At 42.9% G+C, this 23,997-nt stretch overlaps 1 protein-coding gene across 1 annotated transcript in view; it reads left to right on the forward strand.

The window, feature by feature from the left end:
- LOC129853154 (kinase non-catalytic C-lobe domain-containing protein 1-like) overlaps positions 1-23,997 on the forward strand; it is a 73,681-nt gene that overhangs the window by 9,506 nt on the left and 40,178 nt on the right. Inside the window, exons 3-17 of the mRNA XM_055918891.1 lie at positions 3,385-3,443; positions 5,090-5,236; positions 5,801-5,918; positions 6,031-6,812; positions 8,462-8,576; positions 8,841-8,912; positions 9,125-9,186; positions 9,295-9,453; positions 9,924-10,001; positions 12,733-12,820; positions 12,952-13,144; positions 13,324-14,063; positions 14,357-14,495; positions 16,198-16,469; positions 22,617-22,969. Coding sequence (XP_055774866.1) covers positions 3,385-3,443; positions 5,090-5,236; positions 5,801-5,918; positions 6,031-6,812; positions 8,462-8,576; positions 8,841-8,912; positions 9,125-9,186; positions 9,295-9,453; positions 9,924-10,001; positions 12,733-12,820; positions 12,952-13,144; positions 13,324-14,063; positions 14,357-14,495; positions 16,198-16,469; positions 22,617-22,969 — 3,377 coding nt within the window. The remainder of the gene's footprint in view (positions 1-3,384; positions 3,444-5,089; positions 5,237-5,800; positions 5,919-6,030; positions 6,813-8,461; positions 8,577-8,840; positions 8,913-9,124; positions 9,187-9,294; positions 9,454-9,923; positions 10,002-12,732; positions 12,821-12,951; positions 13,145-13,323; positions 14,064-14,356; positions 14,496-16,197; positions 16,470-22,616; positions 22,970-23,997) is intronic.

Consider the following 23,997-nt stretch of genomic DNA (forward strand, 5'->3'; position numbering starts at 1 on the left):
GTCATAAAATTTGATCGGATCTTCGTCTAAGTCACAACAATAGACAAACGTAGTGTGCTTAAACTAATAACACACAAATTATTGTATTTTTATTGTCTATATTGAATACATCATTTAAATATTCACAGTGTAGGTTGTAAAAAGTATGAGAACCCCTAGGCTAGTGACTTCTCCAAAAGCTAATTGGAGTCAGGAGTCAGCTAACCTGGTGTCCAATCAATGAGACGAGATTGGAGATGTTGGTTAGAGCTGCCCTGCCCTATAAAAAACACTCACCAAGTTTGAGTTTGCTATTTACAAGAATCATTTTCTGATGTGAACCATGCCTCCAACAAAAGAGATCTCAGAAGACCTAAGATTAAGAATTGTTGACTTGCATAAAGCTGGAAAGGGTTACAAAAGTATCTCTGAAAGCCTTGATGTTCATCAGTCCACGGTAAGACAAATTGTCTGTAAATGGAGAACAGTTCAGCACTGTTGCTACTCTCCATAGGGGTGGCCATCCTGCAAAGATGACTGCAGGAGCACAGTGCAGAATGCTTAATGAGGTTACGAAGAATCCTAGAGTGTCAGCTAAAGACTTACAGAAATCTCTGGAACATACTAACATCTCTGTTGACGAGTCTACGATGCGTAAAACTCTAAACACGAATGGTGTTCATGGGAGGACACCACGGAAGATGCCACTGCTCTCCAAAAAAACATTGCTGCACGTCTGAAGCACGTCTGAAGTTTGCAAAAGTGCACCTGGATGTTCCACTGGGCTACTGGCAAAATATTCTGTGGACAGATGAAACTACAGCTGAGTTGTTTGGAAGGAACACACAACACTATGTGTGGAGAAAAAAAGGTACAGCACACCAACATCAAAACCTCACCCCAACTGTAAAGTTTGGTGTAGGGAGAATCGTGGTATGGGGCTGCTTTTCTGCCTCAGGGTCTGGACAGCTTGCTATCATCAACGGAAAAATGAATTCCCAAGTTTTTCAAGACATTTTGCAGGAGAATGTTAGGCTATCTGTCTGCCAATTGAAGCTCAGGTCAATGACCCAAAACACAGAAGTAAATCAACAGAATGGCTTCAACAGAAGAAAATACGCCTTCTGGAGTGGCCCAGTCAGAGTCCTGACCTCAACCCGATTGAGATGCTGTGGCATGACCTCAAGAGAGCAGTTTACACCAGAAATCCCAAGAATATTGCTGAACTGAAACAGTTTTGTAAGGACCGCTGTGCCAGTCTGATCCGCAACTACAGAAAACGTTTGGTTGAGGTCATTGCTGCCAAAGGAACATCAACCGGTTATTAAATCCACGGGTTCACATACTTTTTTCCACCCTGCACTGTGAATGTTTACACTGTGTGTTCAATAAAGACATGAAAACGTGGAATTGTTTGTGTTATTAGTTTAAGCAGACTGTGTTTGCCTATTGTTGTGACGTAGATGAAGATCAGATCAAATTTTACGACCAATTTTATGCAGAAATCCAGGTATTTCCAAAGGGTTCACATACTTTTTCTTGTCACTGTACTTGTACAGTATCGTCAGCTATGCTAAGTCTAATCCTCACTTTGCTAATAGAAAGTCTCACTCTGGGCATGAAGAACCAGATCTGCATTGTTGCCTCCTCACTGTTAAAATCGAACCGCATGGTCAACTTCACAAGCCCCAAATCTAGACCTGACCTACTAAACAGTCTCTAGCTGTGGGAAGAGGCATTATCCTTACTTTCAACCCAGCACAAACAATGGCCTACTTAAGACTGAAAAGGCTCTGCATCGTGACACCAAGGCTCTGATCAGGAGATAGCTGCAGTCTCATTAGTCTGGGTTTGTCTCTGAGCTATTGAATAATATAAGCTCAGCAATAAAAGAAGCGTCCCTTTTTCAAGACCCTGTCTTTCGAAGAGAATTTGTAAAAATCCAAATAACTTCACAGATCTTCATTGTAAAGGGTTCAAACACTGTTTCCCATGCTTGTTCGATGAACCATAAACAATTAATGAACCTTGCACATGTGTAACGGTCGTTAAGACACTAACAGCTTACAGACTGTAGGCAATTAAGGTCACAGTTATGAAAACTTAGGACATGAAAGAGGCCTTTCTACTGACTCTGAAAAACACCAAAATAAAGATGCCCAGGGTCCCTGCTCATCTGCGTGAACGTGCCTTAGGCATGCTGCAAGGAGGCATGAGGACTGCAGATGTGGCCAGGGCAATAAATTGCAATGTCCGTACTGTGAGACGTCTAAGACAGCGCTACAGGGAGACAGGACGGACAGCTGATCGTCCTCGCAGTGGCAGACGACGTGTAACAATACCTGCACAGGATCGGTACATTCGAACATCACACCTGCGGGACAGGTTAAGGATGGCAACAACAACTGCCCGAGTTACACCAGGAATGCACAATATCTCCATCAGAGCTCAGACTGTCCACAATAGGCTGAGAGAGGCTGGACTGAGGGCTTATAGGCCTGTTGTAAGGCTGGTCCTCACCAGACATCACCGGCAACAACGTCGCTTATGGGCACAAACCCACCGTCGCTGGACCAGACAGGACTGGCAAAAAGTGCTCTTCACTGACGAGTCGCGGTTTTGTCTCTCCAGGGGTGATGGTTGGATTCGCGTTTATCGTAGAAGGAATGAGCGTTACACCGAGGTCTGTACTCTGGAGCGGGATCGATTTGGAGGTGGAGGGTCCGTCATGGTCTGGGGCGGTGTGTCACAGGATCATCGGACTGAGCTTGTTGTCATTGCAGGCAATCTCAACGCTGTGCATTACAGGGAAAACATCCTCCCTCATGTAGTACCCTTCCTGCAGGCTCATCCTGACATGACCCTCCAGCATGATAATGCCACCAGCCATACTTCTCATTCTGTGCGTGATTTCCTGCAAGACAGGAATGTCAGGGTTCTGCCATTGCCAGCGAAGAGCTCGGATCTCAATCCCATTGAGCACGTCTGGGACCTGTTGGATCGGCGGGTGAGGGCTAGGGCCATTCCCCCCAGAAATTCCCCCCAGAACTTGCAGGTGCCTTGGTGGAAGAGTGGGGTAACATCTCATTGCAGAAATGGCAAATCTGGTGCAGTCCATGTGGAGGAGATTCACTGCAGTACTTAATGCAGCTGGTGGCCTCACCAGATACTGACTGTTACTTTTGATTTTGACCCCCCCCCCCCTTTGTTCAGGGGCACATTATTAAATTTCTGTTAGTCACATGTCTGTGGAACTTGTTAAGTTTATGTCTCAGTTGTTGCATCTTGTTATGTTCATACAAATATTTACACATGTTAAGTTTTCTGAAAATAAACGCAGTTGACGGTGAGACTTGCCTAATTATAAAGAAAAATTAGATATACTTTTGTATGTTTGTCTTGTAGATGATCCTGAGGGATCGTTTATACCTCCAGAGTTTGACAAGACTGGCAGTACCTTTGAGGTAAGTGGATTATTTCACTATGAATGGCTACTTGGCAGTCTGTATTGCCTCTCACTATAGCAGATGCTCAAAACAAACATGGGAGAAATCAAAGAAATCGAAATCCTCTCTATGTTTAGCAGCAAATACAGAAGATAACAATATGTCTCACTAAGAAAGGATTTCACTCTCTTTTATTATCGCTCTCATTCTGTCTCATTAACTCGTTACATTTACTTTTACATTTGAGTCATTTCGCAGACGCTCTTATCCAGAGCGACTTACAGTTTGTGTATTCATCTTAAGATAGCTAGGTGGGACAACCACATATCGCAATCATAGTAAGTACATTTTTTCCCGCAATAAAGTACTGTAGCTATAAGCAAAGTCAGAGCTAATAAGGGGGAAAATAAATAAATAAATATCTCTTTCTCTTCTCTCTCTTGTCTCACGTTCACTTATTCTAATTCAGATCTCCCTCACTCCCTCTCTGTAATTTCTCCCTCTGCGTTGTCACTCATTGTAACCATGTAGCCCTATAAATTGATTTCCTGCCTAGACTACATTAATCAGTTGATCAAATGCAGCTTTAATGTGTGTGTCATTGAGTACTAAATCAACCATTGTGTGTCTATGTTTGTCTAATTGATCTGGTCTTCCAATGTATGTGCTCCAAGTGGAGCAGCTGAGGCCATAGATATGTCATTAATTATAGTAATTCTATTTCTATCGCTGGGACCTGCTTGTACACACAACAGGAACTAAACATGTCCTTACCGCAGCTGGTGGATTTAACATGTTGGCTCTGTTTATGCGAGACAGACATTTTGACTTAGAGAGCCTTCAGCTAACTATTTTTGCTATGTCTCACACTTTGAGATCTGGATCTTCTGCCTTTCCCATATCCAACACATGAGTACGGGTCGCATTCCTTTTAATTGTTTGGAATCTTGTGTCTTGTCTGAGATTTGGCCTAAAAAACACCTAGTTCAGATTCTTTCAGGAGCCAATAAGTAAGCCATAATTGCAACAAAGAGCTCCCTTCCCCCAAGTAAAGCACAAGAAGAGGGAACTCTCACGGCGTACAAAGAGACAGGCTCTGGTGAAATTCCCATTTACGTGCTGTAATTCCATCTCCACTGACTCCTGGTATTGCAGCCTTTCATCCAATGAGATGAGATCCAAGGCAATATAGAGGGATGATTATGTGTTAGATAAAGCCCCAGAATACATTGCCTGCCAGACATGATTCATCTGAGGGTGGTCAAATGAGGGAGCAACTTGGCCCTGGTCTTGGCCTGGCCTGCTGCAGCTTTATTTACTTCTTATTAATGGCCTGATGAATTACTTCCTCAACCAACAGCATGCCAACTAGGCTCGGTTTCCAGTAAGACCACACAGAGTTGCCCAAAGGACTTGTGCTACATATACTAATAATTTGAGGTTACAGTGATCACGGGATACAGTAGTGCTTTAAGGGTGTTTGTTTGTTACACAATGTGCTGACATGAGATCATAAATGGCACATATTTTATGTTCTAAATCCCAAATGGTTGAAGGCTAACATGTCCAAGCAGTGTCTAGTCGATATATTTTATGATAAACAATTGCATGTGTCTGGTTCTAGGGGTCAGTTTAAGGTCAATGACTCTCTGTGTCTCCTCCAGGGACACGTGTACTCTCTAGGTTCCACCCTCTCTGCTGCGCTAGACTTTGTCATTGAGCCAGAACTGGAGGCAGAGCTGGGGGAGGAGATTCAGAGACTGCTGGAGCAGATGCAGGAGGAGGGGCCGGAGGACAGGCCACACCCCCAGGTAAGGTCACAATCATGGATGACCTTTAATGGAGTGCTGCCTTTACACTCTTATTATATAAATTATTACAGGTAATATGGTGTAAGAAATATCAGAATGGATTTTCTCTCAAGTAGTAATGATAGCACTATCAATAGTAGTAGCAGTATGAATAGTAATAGGCCTACTATAGACCCTTTGGCAAACAGATACAAGAGACATGACAAACTGATATGCAACTGTAATACTGTAGATGTGCACAGACAGTGAACATGAGCACCACCGTGTGGAAGAGCAATGACAGTGCAATGCAGATAGGGAAAAGCATAAAAAATGGATGATGTCACAGTCATGCATGAAACCAGAATTCTACACAGGGGATACAACTTGAACATAAAGTGTACACCAGTTAGAGGATGTATTTTCTTTTGGGAAACAAATTAAACCGTTTCAACACTGAGTCCTCAACATTGAAGCGTCAACGATGAAATGAAACGTAATAAAGTCACGTTGCATCATAGACATCATCATCATATGTTTGTGTTAGCTAATATAGCTACAATATTATATGTATCTCGCCCTCAGGACGTCCTATCCCTTGCAGAGGAAAAGCTAGAACATACCTCTTCCACAGTCCTGTGCCGGAAACTCTCTTCTATAGGAAGAAGAGTCCTGTCAATCGAATCCGTTGCAACATTTCAAGGTTTGCCTTTAGGCGTGAGATATCTTTGTGTATTTCTATTCAAACGTCAATTTCTATTGTAGTCCGCTGTGGCCATAACCATACTAACTGTGTATCCATCCACCATCCACAGATGGGTGGGATGGCTCTTGGGAGGCTCGATGGCAGCAGCCCAAACCCAACTGGCAGCTCCACAAGAGCATCAGCTCTGAGGACAGTAGCTTCAAAGACCAGTGCATTGTCTCAGACACCACGGCTGAGAATCCAGACCCAAACGATCCCAATGTAACTCTCCGGCATCACGTATGTGGGGCCTGGGACTCCACCCTGTGGGCTGATGGTATGGGGGATGTGGAAGAGGATGGATGTGTCATAGAGGAGGACATGTTTGGTTCGCAATTGGATAGCAGATCTCAGAACAGTTCCCCTGTACGCAGGAGGGCTCAGGAGAGGGCTGGGAGGGTAAGGGGGGTACTGAATCGTTCCTGCTCTGTCCCAGACTCCAATAATCCCCCCACACTCCCGCCAACGCCCCACGAGGATATCAGTGTCAATGTATCGGACCTCACGGAGATAGGAGCTGAGGAATGCATGGGGCACGGGTCTGTTTGGAGCAAGAGAGGGAATGGAGAGACAGCCCCTTATGAGTGCAGTGACTCTAAGCAATGGGGCTCAGTAAGAGACAATGAGATGTCAGAAGGGGACAGACCTTCTCACATGCCCACATGTGGTGGTAAAACAGATTCAGACGGTCAAAGTGGAACACGTGATGATCCCACTTTGGCCCGCCCAGCTCAAGACCCAGAAGTGTCGGTTGACTCTGCCTGCAACGTGGCTTTAAACTCAAACCTTTACACTCCAAATAATCACATGACTAAAAGCATGCTGTGCCTCAATGAAGAATCACAAGATGAGGTGAGTTCAAGTCTAAATTACACAAAAATATTTAATTGATCTGCTTTGAACATCTACAGTGCATTCGGAAAGTATTCAGACTCCTTGACTATTTCCACATTTTGTTATGTTACTGCCTTATTCTAAAATGTATTTAATAAAAAAAAATCCTCATCAATCTAAACAGGTTTTTAGATGTTTTTTGTAAATGTATTAAAAATGTAAAACATAAATACCTTATTTACATAGATATTCAGACCCTTCGCTACGAGACTCGAAATTGAGCTCAGGTGCACCCTGTTTCCATTGATCATCCTTGAGATGTTTCTACAACTTCATTGCAGTCCACCTGTGGCAAATTCAATTAATTGGACATGATTTGGAAAGGCACACACCTGTCTATATAAGGTCCCACAGTTGACAGTGCATGTCAGTGCAAAAACCAAGCCATGAGGTTGAAGGAATTGTCCGTAGAGCTCCGAGACAGGATTGTGGCGAAGCACAGATCTGGGGAAACTGAGCAATCAGGGGAGAAGGGGCTTGGTCAGGCAGGTGAACAAGATCCCGATGGTCATTCTAATAGAGCACCAGAGTTCCTCTGTAGAGGTGGGAGAACCTTCTAGAAGGACAACCATCTCTGCAGTACTCCACCATTCAGGCCTTTATGGTAGTGTGGCCAGACGGAAGCCACTCCTCAGTAAAAGGCACATGACAGACCGCTTGGAGTTTGCCAAAAGAGGAAACCTGGCACCATCCCTACGGTGGTGGCAGCATCATGCTGTGGGGATGTTTTTCAGCAGCAGGGACTGGGAGACTAGTCAGGATCTAGGCAAAGATTAACTGAGCAAAGTACAGAGAGATCCTTGTTGAAAACCTGCTCTAGAGCACTCAGGACCTCAGACTGGGGTGAAGGTTCACCTTCCAACAGGACAACGGCCCTAAGCACATAACCAAGACAACGCAGGAGTGGCTTCGGGACAAGTCTCTGAATGTCCTTGAGTGGCCCAGCCAGAGCCCAAACTTGAACCCGATCAAACATCTCTGGAGAGACCTGAAAATAGCTGTGCAGCGATACTCCCCATCCGACCTGACAGAGTTTGAGAGGATCTACAGAGAAGAATTAGAGAAATTCCCCAAATACAGGTTTGCCAACCTTCTAGTGTCATACCCAAGAAGGATCGAGGCTGTAATCGCTGCCAAAGGTGCTTCAACAAAGTACTGAGTAAAGGGTCTGAATACTTATGTAAATGTAGTATTTACGTTTTTTTTTAAATAATACATTTGCAAAAATGTCTAAAAACCTGTTTTTGCTTTGTCATTATGGGGTATTGTGTGTAGATTGATGAGGGATATTTTAGAATAAGGCTGTAAGGTAACAAAATGTGGAAAAAGTAAAGGGGTCTGAATAAAGTCTGAATATACTGTACATAGATTTACATGCCTTAGTTTCAGAAAATGCCTTGTTTCAACTCTTCAGGCTGATTTTCCCAGCCCAGATTAATCCTATTTCTGGACTAAAAAGCACTTTCAGTGGTGATTTTCCATTGAGCATGCTTTTTAGTCCAGGAATAGGCTTAATCTGGGTCAAGGAAACTGGCACTTGTTTTTCTACTGTAGTGTGCCCTTTGGGAGGGAGATGTTAACAGCGTTTGTGATTGATTGTGACATAGTGGATCTCTCTGAGGGATCTACTCACACGGAGTGGGCAGAGATTGTCTGTGAATGAGCTATGGGCCCTGTGTCATACCTGCCTCTCCACACTACAGACGTACATAGACTACCCAGGTTAGTGACACATGTCTACCCGCCACTGATACTCTGCTCTGTGTAAACCAATTACATGATTTACTAAGCCGTAAGCATCCAATCCCTCACTTTCTCTGGTCTCTGTGAACCACTTCTCTGTTGATTCAATTATTGTGAGAAGCGTCAATATGGCAGTGGCAATAAATCATCCAGAACTTTGTTTAGTTTGACATACATTTGACAACTGTATTAACCTCTAAGGCCTACTGTTCTTTCTTCTTCTTTTTATTTCCTCTCTGAAAGCATACTTATGTTTGGACACAATGTACGTGGGTTGTGAGGGAGAGGTTCTCTTTTTGAAACCTAAAAACACAGGTATGGCTATTTTTTCTTATCCACAGTAGTCAGCAATTGTCTTTGTCTGGAGTGATAAAGTTACTTCAGCACTTTCCATACGTTCTTTGTCTCTGTTTATTTGCAACTGTTTTGACGTAAAATATTCAAAAGTGCTCTTGAGCAAAGTGTCTGAGGCAATATTTCTTTGAAATGCTATCACGTTCAATAATTCACCATGAATGTTGTTGTAGGATCCTGCGATGCATTTTATCTGGCCCCTGAATTCCAGGAGCATGGAATCGTAACTGAAAAGGTTTGCCTCAACTTCTGACTTTCATTTTTTAAATAAATGTTTTTTTCTCCATTAAGTAGATGTTTCTGAATACTGATTTAAGTGGATTTCATCTGTCTGTATGTTCAGGCCTGTGTCTATGGGGTGGCTGCCATCCTATGGGCCACAGCCAAGTTCAATCTGTCAGCCAACCAAAAACTGGCTATGCCCAGGAAGTTGAAGAGGCTGCTGCTGGAGATGGCCAAGAAGACGCCCTTCGAGAGACCATCCATTGTCATAGCGAAAAAGGTATTAATAGTTTCAGCTGTCAACCACTCTATTGAAAAGCACATCTATCTATTCTTCTTTTGATCAATGTGTTAGTAACACTATTTACGTATGTAACATCTTTGCATTTTAATAGACAGCAATACTGACAAAAATATTGTACTGTTCACCTTTTAATTTGTAAAAGTGATCGTATTGAAACTACTAATAATTCAATTATCTCACTTTGAAATGAAAGTATTTGTAGGAAAGCAGTGGCAATTGTTACTGAATGGACTATCCTGGTGTATGAAATAAAGTGAATGAATGAACAAATTAGCATAATGTCTTCACTGTTAAGTGTGTTGCGATTTTAAATGCACTTTAAATAAAGTTTGATTTGATGAACAAAGGTATTCATGAATTAATAAGTAAGCGAATGAATGAATGAAGTAGCTCAGGTGCTGAGGGAACAGATGTTCATGTGTTTCATTATGTTTCTGCTGTTACAGAGCTGTCGTGATTATCTATCATGCCAAGGAACGAACGCTGAGACAGTGTGGACGAAGCTGATCAACAGAGTCCACCCGGTACCATTCCATTGTACTACCCCAGATAGCACATAATGTTCTGAGAACCACATTTTTCTTAGAGCATGGTGAGAGTGTGGTTGTACTATGGTTATTTTGCATACAACCTTCCCACAACGTTCAGGGAATGTTTCAGGATAGTTGCTTGGATTTGGAACTTTCTCAGCACATTTAAGGAACTTGACAAAACAATGTTATTTTATTGGTATTTCGTTACTTTAACAGAACGTTTCCTAAAAGTTCAAACCTGGTTACATTTAATAAAACATTTTGGTAATGTTCTAGGAATGTTCTCCAACTGGTTTGACACTGGGAAAGTCTCACATTTACATTTAAGTCATTTAGCAGACGCTCTCATCCAGAGCGACTTACAAATTGGAAAGTTCATACATATTCATCCTGGTCCCCCCGTGGGGAATGAACCCACAACCCTGGCGTTGCAAGCGCCATGCTCTACCAACTGAGCCACACGGGACCACGTGTCAAATAGTTTAGAGAACGTTAACAAACAACATTCTTCTGTGGGAATTTCAGTACTTCAGAATAATGTTTCCTACATGTTTCCTCATGGTTCTATTTAAAGTCATGTTCTCGGAACATTAAGAAAACTTTCCATAAAAACCGCAAGAAAACATTACTAACATTCAAAGGACATACTCCTTTCCTGGGAACAGGCCCAAATCCCCTTCATTAGTGTGAAGAGAAGACAGAGAAAAAGAGGCTGCCTTCTGAGAATTCTTAGGCGATAAATCCCCACTGCCTTCCATTCTACGAGCTAACATGCAATCATTGGAAAATAAAGTCGATGACATACGAGGAAGATTAAACTACCAACGGGACATTAAAAACTGTAATACCTTATGCTTCACGGAGTCATAGCTGAACGACGACATTATCAACATACAGCTGGCTGGATAGAACAGCAACGTCTGTTAAGACAAGGGGGGCGGACTAAGTATATTTGTAAACAACAGCTGGTGCACAATATCTAAGGAAGTCTCGATGTTTTGCTCGCCTGAGGTAGAGTATCTCATGATAAGCTGTAGACCACACTATCTACCTAGAGAGATTTCATCTGTATTTTTCGTAGCTGTCTACATACCACCACAGACCGATGCTGGCACTAAGACAGCACTCAATGAGCTGTATTCCGCATAAGCAAACAGGAAAACGCTCATCCAGAGGCGGCGCTCCTAGTGGCCGGGGACTTTAATGCAGGGAAATTTAAATCTGTTTTACCTCATTTCTATCAGCGTGTTAAATGTGCAACCAGAGGAAAAAAAATCTTTACTCCACACACAGAGATGGGTACAAACCTCTCCCTCGCCCTCCATTTGGCAAATCTGACCATAATTCTATCATCCTGATTCCTTACAAGCAAAAATGAAAGCAGGAAGCACCAGTGACTAGATCAATAAAAAAGTGGTCAGATGAAGCAGATGCTAAGCTACAGGACTGTTTTGCTAGCACAAACATGGAATATATTCTGGGATTCCTCCGACGGCATTGAGGAGTACACTACATCATTCATTGGCTTAATCAATAAGTGCATCGATGATGTCGTCCCCAGTGACTGTATGGAAGAGGGACCATGTACTCCTCTTTTACAAAGGTGGTGACCCTTGTGACCTACACTACCGTTCAAAAGTTTGGGGTCACTTAGAAATGTCCTTGTTTTTTAAAGAAAAGCACATTTTTTGCCCGTTAAAATAACACCAAATTGATCAGAAATACAGCGTAGACATTGTTAATGTTGTAAATGACTATTGTAGCTGGAAACGGCTGATTTTTTATGGAATATCTACGTAGGCATACAGAGGCCCATTATCAGCAACCATCACTCCTGTGTTCCAATGGCACGTTGTGTTAGCTAATCCAAGTTTATCATTTTAAAAGGCTAGTTGATCGTTAGAAAACCCTTTTGCAATTATGTTAGCAGAGCTGAAAACTGTTGTTCTGATTAAAGACGCAATAAAACTGGTCTTCCTTAGACTTATTCATTATCTGGGGCATCAGCATTTGACGGTTCGATTACAGGCTCAAAATGGCCAGAAACAAAGAACTTTCTTCTGAAACTCGTTAGTCTATTCTTGTTCTGAGAAATGAAAGCTATTCCATGCGAGAAATTGCCAATAAACTGAAGATATCATACAATGCTGTGTACTACTCCCTTCACAGAACAGCTCAAACTGTCTCTAACCAGAATAGAAAGAGGAGTGGGAGGCTCCGGTGCACAACTGAGCAAGAGGACAAGTACATTAGAGTGTCTAGTTTGAGAAACAGATGCCTCACAAGTCCTCAACTGGTAGCTTCATTAAATAGTACCTGCAAAACACCAGTCTCAACGTCAACAGTGAAGAGGCGACTCCGGGATGCTGGCCTTCTAGGCAGAGTTGCAAATAAAAAGCCATATCTCAGACTGGCCAATAAAAAGAAAAGATTAAGATGGGCAAAAGAACACAGACACTGGACAGAGGAAGTCTGCCTCTTCACTGTTCACGTTGAGACTGGTCAGGAAACGTTTTACCTGTCAGGAAACTTATGGCTTCGTTCCCCGAACCAAAAATGTACATTCCCACAACTTCCAATGAATACAATGTGCTAGTTGGGACTGTAGCTACTGATTGAAAGGGGTAGTGAGACACATACTGCCCATTGAAAGTGAAAGGGAGGACACATTGCTATTCCATTCTTGTCTGTGTCGAGGATAACTCCCTTCCTTACCTTTCAGCCACTCACAAAGGACATTGACGCAGAGGATCAGAATGGATTGGACAGTAGAGGAAGCTCAAGTCAGGAATCAACACACATCATGAGTGGTATGATTCATTCATCTTTTCAGACATTATCCTCAAGTGATTTTGTTGACCTTACTATCAGTACATCTACATACAGATTTGTGATCAAATTGTATTGATGTTTTAACTGTGGTTGTTGTAACTGTGTGTAGGGTTTGTGCCCATGGCTACTGAGAGCCGATTGGCTCCTGTTCCTGGCCCTGTTCCCCATTGCTATCCAATCAGTGGAGCCCCCCAGCTTCCAGAGGCCTTCACCTCCCCTGCCACACACTTCACCCCCATCGTCCTGACCAGGGAGGGGAACACTGAAGAAGAAACTTCCCTGTCTGCTTCAGACATTGAGGGGTAAGCAGTTTGCTTCCTTTCTATGGAGATAAGGTACCAGTCATGGCATTATTTCAAGCACCACTGATGTCTTTGAAAGGTGGATCCAACCATAGTTTATTTATTGATTATTGAAATGTCATTCCATTCGTTCACTGATTTCAAGAATGTATTTTTAATTATCACATGTTGTGTTGCAGGACTAGAGGCAGTGAGATCCAGCCTGTGCAAGAGGCCAAGCACCCAGAAACACCCTTACACCTTGAAGACCTACCCCTACCTCAGTCAGATAGAGACCTACAGGGCAACGGACAGGACAGCCCTGTCAATCAAAAGAACGTGGTCACACGTCACTCCTCCTCCACTGCCTCCAGCAGCAGGACATTGGTCAACTCTCCACCTCCCACCTCCCCCGAACTGACCACCCAATTGTCTGTGTCTTCCTCTTGCCAATTGTCATCCTGCTCTCATCTGACTGGTGGTGGTGTTTTCAACAACTTCCTCTTGCGACATGACCCACTAACAGGGGACCTAACCCTGGTGCCGGTGCAGATAACAGTCGCTGAGTCCCTCCATGGACTGGAGCTCAATCTGCCCCTGACCTCAAGCTCCAGCTTCTTCCAGGGTCAACCTACACATCCAGGGGGCCATAGAGACCATCTGACCCCTGGTCAGGGAGCTGAACCCTTGCTGTCTTGCCTTAATGGAAGCGCTTGCAGCAGAGCCTTGGACTCCTCAGTGTCAATATCCCAGCCCCATAATGGAGAGGAAGGTCCAAGGACAAGAGAACGTGAGGATGAACCCCTATCAGAGTCCCATGGATCTCCTCGGGGAGACTCCCATCTGAATCACCCTTCCCTACAGGAAGTTATTGGCCTGCTCAGGGCAGAGTTTGCCTTTGATGGCTACCTGGAGAATGGTTTGGAGGATCTAACAATGGGTAAGTAACATAGAGATGAATATTCACTCTCTAACATCACATTTAGCCTATGGTCCCAGATCTGCTTAGGCTGTTTTGCCAATTCCTACGGTTCTTGTCACGCCAGTTGGTAAGACGGAACAAACAGATATGGCATCAGGCTAGGAGCCTACTATCTCTGTTTTTCCCCCTGGTGGATTTGGTTCGGTTAATTGGTTCGTAGAGAGATACTACAGTTGTGTCATGAAATGTATGATCACTGCTGTGAAACGTGTATGACACGCTTTCTGTCTCTCATGTTTATGTGTTCAAAGGGGAGCATATCCTGTCTCTGAAGGACCTACAGTACCAGACGTTCTGCAATGTTGTGAAAGAGAAGTTCTGTGACCTTTACTGGGATGAGGACTTATTGGGAGTGCTACACTGTGCGGTCAACCACAGCCAATTCTCTCTGTGAGTATGTCGACGATTGCCTGGTTTTATTGGTGATACAAACACAGGTCTTCTCTCAGTAACAGAAGCCTAACAAGATAAACGATACAAGTGAAAAAGAAAGGCACACTTTTTCATTTATATAGACAGAAAGCATTAGCAACCAACTGATCCTGTTGTTATGGACAACACTTTAACGTTACACTCTTGGTTAAACAAACACTAATGCCTGTGTTATAAAACTGTCTTTAGCTGACTGTCAATAGTATCAGAAGGATGTTGCTCTCCTCAAAAGTATTCTCTGTCAACAAGCTTATCCAGTCAACAAGCTTAGTTTGTCTCTATGAGCAGGGGAGAAGCCCAAAATTGGCGGTGTTTGTGTTTAGAATTGTAATTTCTCTCATGTGAGTCCTCAACAACAATAAACCATTTAGATTCTACCACCCCTCCTCCCCTCTCACACACACGCGCACGCGCGCGCGCACGCACGCACGCACGCACGCACGCACGCACGCACGCACGCACGCACGCACACACACACACACACACACACACACACACACACACACACACACACACACACACACACACACACACACACACACACACACACACACACACACACACACACACCCAGACACTCCACTCATAATCAGCATTCACAGAAGATTCACTTCAGACACACTTCCGGTCGCTCCTTTTTTTTTTCAGCAAGAAGGGTCCCTATGGTAATAGCTCATCTCGTGTTTTTTGTTTGTCTCAAGAATATTGGCTTGGCACCATTGATGAGCTACTTATGGTTCTTCTTGCCTTGTCTTTGAAACGATCCTCAAGATCCTGGAGGAGTGTACCTAAATGAAGGAAAAGGGGAAATAAGGACTTGCCCCTTTTTTGTTAATTCATCTGTAGACAAAGACAGATGGAGGGGCACATGAGTGTGTTGAGGAGATGTGCAGCTTGTCCCATGGTTGCCATGCTCTTAACACATGGGGCAGTGTGTTGAGAGAACCTTTAATCTTCTGTGGTAATGAGACAGACAGACAGACAGGCATCACAGCCTTGGACAGACAGACGAATAGACAGATACTCTCCTCTGAGTGGGACGTCTAGACTGTAAGCTGGAGAAGACTTTCATCACTAGGGTAGCTCATTGGAGAAGTCCTGATGCTGCTGGAACACTCTGCTTTGGATACAAACAGTTTTGGACAACTCAACCTCAGTTGTCAGGAAGCTGCTAAAGGAGACACTAAGGATTGATTTGTTTGTTTTGATAGCTAATTATTGATTGGTTTGTTTTGATTCATTCATATGTGTTGGCCTTATTAACTATTTTGATTATGCCTGTGAGGAGTGTGCTAGTCTCAATTGTATGTCTAGATTTCTGATAATATGATTATTTGTCTGTGTTGTTATTCTCACTATTTTGTCTGCATTGTTTATGTTGTGTCTAATTACTGTCTGTGATGTTTCAATAGCTTTTCCGTCTGAGCTCTTGTAGTCTGCATTTTGTTTTATTGAATTAGTGTGTTTTGTCTAAGAAAGTTGTCTGTGCTTGTCTGAGTTGTCTGTTCTTTGTGTTTGTTATGTGTCTGTCTAGTTGTCTGTGTGTGGCTGTGATGGTTGTGGCTAGCTGTGACTGGCTCACTGTTGTGTTGTGATCTCTGTCTCCCTCTCTTTCTCTCTCTGGCTCTCTCTCTTTCTCTCTCTGATGTGCCACATGCAGAGGCTCTAACGAAGAGTCACCATCAAAGCCTTGGCAAAGGGCATCCACCTCACCCCTGAGCGCTGCTGGCTGTAGAGGGGAGGAGAGGGACGCACCCCGGCATGGTCATGTCGACCTGAATGGCAACCTGCACCACAGTGGACCTGTAGCTTCAGATGCATGGGAGAAATTTCAGAGAGACCAGAGGCCCATGTCTACATACAGAGTAACAAAGACTAGACCTGAACATAGAGATACCATATCAGAGGAAGGTCAACATAATGGCTGCCCAGGTAGGAAAGAAAATACATTAACTTCACAACTGGCATCACTGTTACCTTTCTGTCATCACTCCCAGCAAGCACATTTGGTTCCTTGGAAGTTGTGGCAACGTACCTTTTTGGTTTCCCATTGGTTCTGGGAACAAAGCCATACGTTTCTTGACTGGTAAAACACAGCCCTTCTTACGTCAGCTGATGTCACAAAGTACTGTAGAGAAACCCAGTCTTTAAACTTCAAACAGCAAGCAATGCAGGTGTAGAATCATGGTGGCTAGGAAAAACTCTCTAGAAAGGCCGTCACCTAGGAAGAAACTTAGAGAGGAACCAGGCTATGAGGGGTGGCCAGTCCTCTTCTGGCTGTGCCGGGTGGAGATTATAACAGAACATAGCCAAGATGTTCAAATGTTCATAGATGACCAGCAGGGTCAAATAATAATAATCACAGTGGTTGTAGAGGGTGCAACATGTCAGCACCACAGGAGTAAATATCAGTTGGCTTTTCATAGCCGATCATTCAGAGTATCTCTACCGCTCCTGCTGTCTCTAGAGAGTTGAAAACAGCAGGTCTGGGACAGGTAGCACGTCCGGTGAACAGGTCAGGGTTCCATAGCCGCAGGAAGAACAGTTGAAACTGGAGCAGCAGCACGAGCAGGTAGACTGGGGACAGCAAGGAGTCGTCAGGCCAGGTAGTCCTGAGGCATGGTCCTAGGGCTCAGGTCCTCCGAGAGAAAGAAAGAAAGAGAGAGAAATATAGAGAAAAATAGAGAGAGAATTAGAGAGAGCATACTTAAATTCACACATGACACCGGATAAGACAGGAGAAATACTCCAGATATAACAGACTGACCCTAGCCCCTCGACACATAAACTATTGCGGCATAAATACTGGAGGCTGAGACAGGAGGGGTCGGGAGACACTGTGTCCCTGTAGGACGATACCCCTGGACAGGGCCAAACAGGCAGGATATAACCCCACCCACTTTGCCAAAGCACAGCCCCACACCACTAGAGGGATATCTTCAACCACCAACTTAATATCCTGAGACATGACCGAGTATAGCCCACAAAGATCTCCCCACGGCACGAACCCAAGGGGAGGGTGCCAACCCGGACAGGAAGATCACGTCAGTGACTCAACCCACTCAAGTGACGCACCCCTCCTAGGGACGGCATGGAAGAGCACCAGTAAGCCAGTGACTCAGCCCCTGTAATAGGGTTTGAGAATCCCAGTGGAGAGAGGGGAACCGGCCAGGCAGAGACAGCAAGGGCGGTTCATTGCACCAGTGCCTTTCCGTTCACCTTCACACTCCTGGGCCAGTCTAAACTCAGTAAGGAGGCCTGCGTCTTGTGATAGCGTACGTGTAGGTATGTGCGGCAGGACCAAATCGGAAAGTTAGGTAGGGGCAAGCCCATGTAATGCTTTTTAGGTTAGCAGTAAAACCTTGAAATCAGCCCTAGCCTTAACAGGAAGCCAGTGTAGCGAGGCTAGCACTGGAGTAATATGATCAAACGTTTTGGTTCTAGTCAAGATTCTAGCAGCCGTGTTTAGCACTAACTGAAATTTATTAAGTGCTTTCTCTGGGTGCTTTCTCCGGAAAGTAGAGCATTGCAGTAGCCTAGAAGTAACAAAAGCATGGATTCATTTTTCTGCATTATTTTTGGACAGAACGTTTCTGATTTTTGCAATGTTACGCAGATGGAAAAAAGCTGTCCTTGAAACAGTCTTGATTTGTTCGTCAAAAGAGTGATCAGGGTCCAGAGTAACGCCGAGGTCCTTCACAGTTTTATTTGAGACGACTGTACAACCATCAGGATTAATTGTCAGATTCAACGGAAGATCTCTTTGTTTCTTGGGACCTAGAACTAGCATCTCTGTTCTGTCTGAGTTTAAAAGTAGAAAATTTAGCCTGTTCTGGGAACATTAATATTTAGTTTGAAGGTAATTAAATAACATTCTGAATTTTTTTTCAATAAGGCTTTTAATAACACTGATAGCTTAGTTTGTGTTTACTGTCATTTGCTTAGGCATTAATCATGCAAACACTTTTTTTTTTTTTGGCACGGCTTCAGTGAGATTCAAACCTAGGATCTTCTGTTTTCCATCCATGGAATTAGTCCATTGCGCCACCAAGATGGAGCTAGCTTGCCATGTTTTTTTAACTAATAAAAAGCTGTTAATTTTAGTCGATTCAAACAGACACTGTTTCAAAGGAAACAAACACTCATTAAGATCAAGTGTGACCAATTAGTAGGCACGGCAAACACACCTGAACACATTTAAAGAAAATATTCACCTATTTTGAATGTTATTGTTTTTTTTGCATCTCTGAGTGATGTTCTATTGATTCCCTGGTTCATTTAATGTTTTTTAATGTACAATACCAGTCAAAAGTTTGGATACGCCTACTCATTCAAGGATTTTTCTTTATTTTTGACTATTATCTACATTATAGAATAATAGTGAAGACATCAAAACTATGAAATTGAACATATGGAATCATGGAATAACAGTCTTGAAGGAGTTCCCACATATGCTGAGCACTTGTTGGCTGCTTTTCCTTCATTCTGCGGTCCAACTCATCCCAAACCAATTGGGTTGAGGTCGGGTGATTGTGGAGGCCAGGTCATCTGATGCAGCATTCCATCACTCTCCTTCCCGTCAAATAGCCCTTACACAGCCTGGAGGTGTTATGTTTCATTGTCCTGTTGGGGAAAAAAATGATAATCCCACTAAGTGCAAACCAGATAGGATGGTGTATCACTGCAGAATGCTGTGGTAGCCATGCTGGTTAAGTGTGCCTTGTATTCTAAGTAAATCACAAACAGTGTCACTAGCAAAGCACCATCACACCTCCTCCATGCTTCATGGTGGGAACCACACATGGGGAGATCATCCATTCACCTACTTTGCGTCTCACAAAGACATGGCGGTTGGAACCAAAAATCTCACCTTTTGGACTCATCAGACCAAACTACAGATTTCCACCGGTCTAATGTCCATCGCTCGTGTTTCTTGGACCAAGCAAGTCTCTTCTTATTGGTGTCCTTTAGTATTGGTTTCTTTGCAGCAATTCGACCATGAAGGCCTGGTTCACGCAGTCTCCACAACAGTTGATGTTGAGATGTGTCTGTTACTTGAACTCTGAAACTGCAATCTGAGGCTGGTAACTCTAATGAACTTATCCTCTGCAGCAGAGGAAACTCTGGGTCTTCTTTTCCTGTGGCGGTCCTCATGAGAGCCAGTTTCATCATAGTGCTTGATGGTTTTTGCGACTGCACATGAAGAAAATGTCTAACTTCTTGACATTTTCCACATTGACTGACCTTCATGTCTTAAAGTAATGATGGACTGTCATTTCTCTTTGCTTATTTGAGCTGTTCTTACCATGATATGGATGTGGTCTTTTACCAAATAGGGCTATCTTCTGTATACCACCCCTACATGTTACGTCCGTTAATAGAAGGATCAGACCAAGGTGCAACGTTGTAGGCGTACATCTTTCTTTTATTTGATGACACCGAAAAAACAACAAATACAAAACGAAATGCACAGTTCTGTAGGGCTGGAAAGCAACAGTACAAAAACAAGATCCCACAAACTAAGGTGGAAAAAAGGCTGCCTAAGTATGATCCCCAATCAGAGACAACGATAGACAGCTGCCTCTGATTGGGAACCATACTCGGCCAACAAAGAAATAGAAAAACTAGAATGCCCACCCTAATCACACCCTAACCTAACCAAATAGAGGAATAAAAAGTCTCTCTAAGGTCAGGGCGTGACACTACATTATCACAACACAACTGATTGGCTCAAACGTATTAAGAAGGAAAGGAATTCCACAATTAACTTTTAACAAGGCAGACCTGTTAATTATAATGCATTCCAGGTGACTACCTCATGGTACTACATGATTCCATATGTGTTATTTCATAGTTTTGATGTCTTCATGTCTTCACTACTTATTCTACAATGTAGAAAATAGTAAAAAATAAATAAAAACCCCGGAAAGAGTATTTGTGTCCAAATCTTTGACTGGTACTGTATATCTGAGCTATTGCCATTCGAGCAGGTAGAAATTTGGCCGAGATGACGTAGATTTGCGATAAAGCTGCTCTCACTACTGGAAGTTAATAAGAATATGACTTTTAGATCGCAAAAACATCTGTCATACATGTCAGATTTCAGTACTGGCTGATGTCATAACGCGAGAGGTTGCCTTCTCTCTCGAATGAGCCATTAATAATATTTTTTTGCGATATTCCTACTTCGAGAAATGTCTAATTTAACGGAGGGTCTAACACATTTCTCCTATTTGTCTGCCTCTTCAGTCCAGGGTGCATTGCATGGTGCCTTTGCGAATGTCACACACTGTGAGGCACATCGATCTGCAGGTTGAACATGGTGAAATTGTAGACTGCTAAATTTATTGTGCAGTTTGTTTAGGCGATTTTACAGCTAACTAGCTACTTCACATACTGATATTGACTTTGGTATTATTGTGTGTAGCTATGTTTGGTAGCTAGCTTCCTTTTGTAGTCAACTTGAGCTGCAACAGATTTCAACAATGATTTTCACATTTTGCCACCAACCTTATTATAACGCAAAAAGGAAAAACGTGTTACATTTTTTTTTGCCCCACATGTTAGTGTTATGCAATACTGTAAATTATAGGAATGATTGGTTTTAGGTGGATTTTTTCTTTAACAATAGAGAGAGTTTTATTGACGCTGAGAACGGAATGTATGTTTTTAAATAACATTCTTAGAACGTTATTTGAACGTTACTAATGTATTCTTGTGGTTTTTATGGAAGGTTTTCTTAATGTTCAGAGAACATGACTTTAAATAGAACCATGACGAAACCTGCAGAAAACATTATGCTGAAGTACTCAAATTCCCACAGAAGACCGTTGTTTCTTAACGTACTCTGAAAGTTCTGAGAACATGACTAAATAGAACCATGAGAAAACCTGTAGAAAACGTTATGCCGAAGTACTGAAATTCCCACTGAAGAACGTTGTTTCTTAATGTTTTCAGAAGAATTTGAGATCATTACTTTAAATAGAACGATGAGGAAACCTGTAGGAAACATTATGCTGAAGTACTGAAATTCCCACAGAAGAAACATATGGTTCTCAGAACGTTATGTGCTAGCTGGGTATCCTGCAGCATTCCCAGAATATTGTTCGAAGGTTGCATGCAAAATAACCATAGGACAATCATGCTCTTACCAAGCTCTAAGAAACATATTGTTGTCAGAACGTTATGTGCTAGCTGGGCTGTTAGCATTACTTCACAACTGTCATCACTTTTACCGTTATCATGATAAACGCCTGCGAGATGACAGAGTTAGATGAAGTTGTATAGGCCTACTGTAGCGAGATGTTATGACAAATCCAGCTTTGAATGGCAGTTGGATCAAGTTGTTAGAGAAATGACTGGCTGTTGGATTAAATTGTTAAGAGCACCGTTTATTCAAGACAGCCCAAATCGTGTTGCGATGTCACAATGATCTCCTCAGCTGGAAAGGGTTGTTGTGGAAACAGTTACTTCCTCTCCATCTACACACACCAATACATTCACTTAGCATAATACCCACTCACACCAACGACACATTGGTAACAAACACTGCACACTCACATACACACAAACATACCTCTTCAGTTTCACACAAAAGACGTTATGTTTTATATGATTAGTCAGACCAAAAATAGGCTGCTCACATTGGTAGGTGGAGTACGCCTGTGATGCAGAATCTAACAAATTAGCAAGATTAACATTTAACTGCTTGCCAACAAACAAATTTAAAAGAGCCTTTTAATGAAAGAAAACTTCAGCCTTGAGAGAATTTTACCCCTCAAAATCTCTGCACACACACACACACACACACACACACACACACACACACACACACACACACACACACACACAGAGACACACAGAGACACACACACACACACACACACAGAGACACACACACACACACACAGAGACACACAGAGACATACACACACACACACACACACACACACACACACACACACACACACACACACACACACACACACACACACACACACACACACACACACACACACACACTGCCTGACCCATCCCTTTTTCTCTCTCTCTTCCTGATCTGCCTGTTTCCTGGTCCAGGATTGAGAGCTGCTGAGTGTTTGGGTAAGGGGGCCATGGAGAGTGCCGCGCATCCAGTGGGGGTCAGTGATGAAAGCCTCCCTGAAGCTGACTCTCTGTGTGGGATGGACGAGCCACTGAGGGTGGGCCACCTAGGCCAAATGAGCTGCTCCAAGGACATGGAGGACACAGAATCGCTGGTGTTTGAGCGTCTCCTCTCCCCCTGCTCTGGAGCAGAGGTGTCTAGCCACAGCCTCAGCCCAGCCTGGGGCCTGGCCTTCTATGGAGAAGACTGTTTTAGTCATGACGTGGTGGAATATGCTATAACCCTGGGACAGCACTGTGAGTCACCGTGCCTGGAGCTGAAAACACAGGTGGGTAAACTAGGAGGAAAAGCTATTGAGATGAAATAGAATAGACCAGCTGTTAGTCATGACTGGCCATATAGTATACCATGGTCTCAATGTTTGGAATAGTGCTTTATTGTAAATGTGTTTATATTATACTCTCATTTTAGCTCATTTTAGAAGACATATGGCAACACTGAATACTATCTGATGCTTCAAAGATTACAACATAATTCGTTACTACTTTCTACCAAATGGTATGTAATGAAAGAGGTACATAATGATGTTTGATTACATTCATTTGACATAAATGAGAAGTACGTATTATGTAATTACCTTGTAAGTCTATATACATACAAGAAAACAAGCAGACTAAAGTAAAGCATAATCATGATTGTCTTAGTTTTTTTTTTTTTTTTTTTACAATCGCTTGGTCCAATTTTTCAATATTTAGGTCACTTTTTCAAAACTCTTCACATTGTTCTCCTAACCAACTTTCAGCCTGGCACAGCAGTTAATTTCACATCCAAAATGCACTAAAACTACCAAAACACTTCATACATGTCTCAAATCAACACATTCTTCCATAACACTGGCAAAGGTTGTCACCAAACAAGCACACTTTGTCACTCATAAAACAATGACCTAAAAAACACTAACAACAGGTAGTGTAGAAGACAGGTAGAAAACAGGTAGAAAACACAATGTTTTCTTTTGTCACATTTCTTCACCAAACAAGAATGACACCTCTCTACTGTTTAGAATTCACTGTACTAAATGTTACAGGAATGAATCAGACATGATGCAATATGCTTCAATATGTTTTATGTCATTTTTTGGCATTGAGTGATTCCAAAATACAGGAATTTGTATATACACCATCTACCGATACAGATACAGTAGCAATGCTAGTCAACCCTGTCTTCTGCATTTGGCCACAGGTTCTCTTCCACATCACATGTCATCTTGGGCAATACACCTAGGAAATAATCTTTTGGCATGCCTGGTCCTTCCCTGGCAATCTTCTGCAGATATGTCCAGGCATCCAGCATTCA

This window comes from Salvelinus fontinalis, chromosome 1 (genome assembly GCF_029448725.1).
Source record: "Salvelinus fontinalis isolate EN_2023a chromosome 1, ASM2944872v1, whole genome shotgun sequence".
Lineage (NCBI taxonomy): Eukaryota > Metazoa > Chordata > Actinopteri > Salmoniformes > Salmonidae > Salvelinus > Salvelinus fontinalis.